Source organism: Neoarius graeffei, chromosome 23 (genome assembly GCF_027579695.1).
Source record: "Neoarius graeffei isolate fNeoGra1 chromosome 23, fNeoGra1.pri, whole genome shotgun sequence".
Lineage (NCBI taxonomy): Eukaryota > Metazoa > Chordata > Actinopteri > Siluriformes > Ariidae > Neoarius > Neoarius graeffei.
In genome coordinates, this window is record NC_083591.1 from 60,702,847 (window position 1) to 60,706,103 (window position 3,257).

At 36.9% G+C, this 3,257-nt stretch overlaps 1 protein-coding gene across 1 annotated transcript in view; it reads right to left on the reverse strand.

Annotated features, from left to right (window-relative positions):
* Nucleotides 1–2,175: 2,175 nt before the first annotated feature.
* Nucleotides 2,176–3,257, reverse strand: part of LOC132871950 (integral membrane protein 2C-like) — an 11,012-nt gene continuing 9,930 nt past the window's right edge. The window contains exon 6 of the mRNA XM_060906604.1: nucleotides 2,176–2,763. Within this exon, the coding sequence (XP_060762587.1) occupies nucleotides 2,672–2,763 (92 nt within the window). The 3' untranslated portion in view covers nucleotides 2,176–2,671. The remainder of the gene's footprint in view (nucleotides 2,764–3,257) is intronic.

The window sequence follows — 3,257 nt, forward strand, 5'->3', positions numbered from 1 at the left end:
GGACTGAGGAGACAAGTTGCTCAAGTTTAGGGATAGGAATGTTAACCCATTCTTGTCTAATGTAGGATTCTAATTGCTCAACTGTCTTAGGTCTTTTTTGTCGTATCTTCCATTTTATGATGCGCCAAACGTTTTCTATGGGTGAAAGATCTGGACTGCAGGCTGGCCAGTTCAGTACCCGGACCCTTCTTCTACGCAGCCATGATGCTGTAATTGATGCAGTATGTGGTTTGGCATTGTCATGTTGGAAAATGCAAGGTCTTCCCTGAAAGAGACGTTGTCTGGATGGGAGCATATGTTGCTCTAGAACCTGGATATACCTTTCAGCATTGATGGTGTCTTTCCAGATGTGTAAGCTGCCCATGACACACGCACTAATGCGACCCCATACCATCAGAGATGCAGACTTCTGAACTGAACGCTGATGATAACTTGGGTCGTCCTTCTCCTCTTTAGTCCGAATGACACGGCGTCCCTGATTTCCATAAAGAACTTCAAATTTTGATTCGTCTGACCACAGAACAGTTTTCCACTTTGCCACAGTCCATTTTAAATGAGCCTTGGCCCAGAGAAGATGTCTGCGCTTCTGGATCATGTTTAGATACGGCTTCTTCTTTGAACTATAGAGTTTTAGCTGGCAACGGCGGATGGCACGGTGAATTGTGTTCACAGATAATGTTCTCTGGAAATATTCCTGAGCCCATTTTGTGATTTCCAATACAGAAGCATGCCTGTATGTGATGCAGTGCCGTCTAAGGGCCCGAAGATCACGGGCACCCAGTATGGTTTTCCGGCCTTGACCCTTACACACAGAGATTCTTCCAGATTCTCTGAATCTTTTGATGATATTATGCACTGTAGATGATGATACATTCAAACTCTTTGCAATTTTACACTGTCGAACTCCTTTCTGATATTGCTCCACTATTTGCCGGCACAGAATTAGGGGGATTGGTGATCCTCTTCCCATCTTTACTTCTGAGAGCCACTCCAAGATGCTCTTTTTATACCCAGTCATGTTAATGACCTATTGCCAATTGACCTAATGAGTTGCAATTTGGTCCTCCAGCTGTTCCTTTTTTGTACCTTTAACTTTTCCAGCCTCTTATTGCCCCTGTCCCAACTTTTTTGAGATGTGTTGCTGTCATGAAATTTCAAATGAGCCAATATTTGGCATGAAATTTCAAAATGTCTCACTTTCGACATTTGATATGTTGTCTATGTTCTATTGTGAATACAATATCAGTTTTTGAGATTTGTAAATTATTGCATTCCGTTTTTATTTACAATTTGTACTTTGTCCCAACTTTTTTGGAATCGGGGTTGTACATAGCCAGGGCTAAAGGACAAATTGATTATTTTGAGAAGAGTTTTGATTGCTTCTGTTATTATCTGCTTGAAGTTTTGTGTAAGTAAGGATTTAGCAGAAGTTGAAGAGTTTAATGAGGAAATTAATGAAATTAGTTTGGCCACTTGAAGGTGAGTAAAACATTCTAATCACTGATATACAGGGTGCTTCAAAAAATGTGATATTATTTGAGATGTAAATGTCCCAGAAACTACATAGTCTAGGCAAATGAAACTGAACAGGCTTAATGTTGAGCAATATAAGATTTATTCCTCAAAATCTGAATGAGAAATTCAAAGGTATGTGGATTCCATGAATGATTTCACAAATTTTCAATATGTGTGCCGCCTGAGACACGGCACTCTAACGCACAAAACACCTTTTCTTTTCCAGAGAGTGGCATTTCTATACCTAAAAAGATGAAAACAAAAAACATTAAACAAAATTTTAACCTGTTTCCACACATGCTGTTAAAATTTGAGGCCAGGTGAATGAGAATTGGCAAAGTTATTAGATTGTGAAATGATATTAAAGTTTTGAAACACCCTGTGTGTGTGCATATTATATATAAACCCTAACCTCATTAATACTGAGTGAAATTTTCCATTTTTGTCTGAACATTTCTGAATGACTTCACCGAGACAAGCTACTGTACAAAAGCATTCATTAAAAGAAAAAGACTATTCACACAGTGTTAATGTGTGTAATTTCTTTATTTGCTCAGATGTTTAGCTACATTACTCAGATAAGGAGAAGGTTCGGTTTGAAAATTCACACAATCCACATTTAAATAGATTTTTCAATTTACATTCAATTATTTGCTGTTTAATGTGTAGAGATTCATGCAATGTAAAGACAAACTAAATATTCCAGCTATAGAAACAACAATCAGTGAAAATGTTGATACAGATAAATGAACACAGTTACAGGGTATTAAGTGCTACATGGACTGGACAAGTGCATAGTCAAGGGTTAGACAAGGAAATAACTGGTCCTATGCTAATAATCCATTATACAACATACAGTGATAATCATGTTCACCACATGGTAAGCTACCATTACTGCACTTCCCTGTACATGTGGGAGAGTCAAATGTGTTTTCAATAATTGCCATTATTACTTTTAGTCAACTAATGCTATTTTAAAATGTGGTTCAATGTGCAGATGAACATATACTTCATATTACACACACGCACGCACACACACACAGTGCTACTGGGTGATTAATGGAAGCACTGTTATCAAGAAATCAATTAAAGCATGAAATAAATAAACTAATCATTAAGATAGGAAATGAGAGTCATGTGAGGTGGAAGTTAAGATTCAGGGCACATCACAAATCAGCGTATCCATTACAAACTTGTTCTCAAAGTGTCGGATCGAGTGACAGATCTGCTCCTCCCGCTTGGCAATACCTGCAAAAGGAAAAATGATTTATATTTTAATAAGCTTATATTTGTATGTGTTTCACGCTGATAAACACTGAATAAATAAAAATAGCTGATTAAAAGTGAAGCTTCACATGTCAAAGGCACAAAAAACACCTGTGTAACAGACTAATACACTCACGATGATCACACACTATAGTCACACACTCACAATGATCACATGCTCACTACATTCACACACTTTTTTCATTTCTCCTTTCTGACCTTTTATCGTCACCCATAAACATTAAGAAGCCTGAAATATTTTTTCTTCAAACTTTAATCTCTCTGAAAATAATTTTCTCTTTTTAATTCTTCCATCATTTTCAATGCATTTGTGGTATTTCAATAAAACAATCACTCTTAGTGTCATGAAAAAGCTTGTTAGTGACATTAGAAATTATAATATTTTAGAAGGAGAGCATTTATAATTGAAACTGTTGTTTATATTTCAACCAGAAACACTGTCCAAGCCCTGCTGG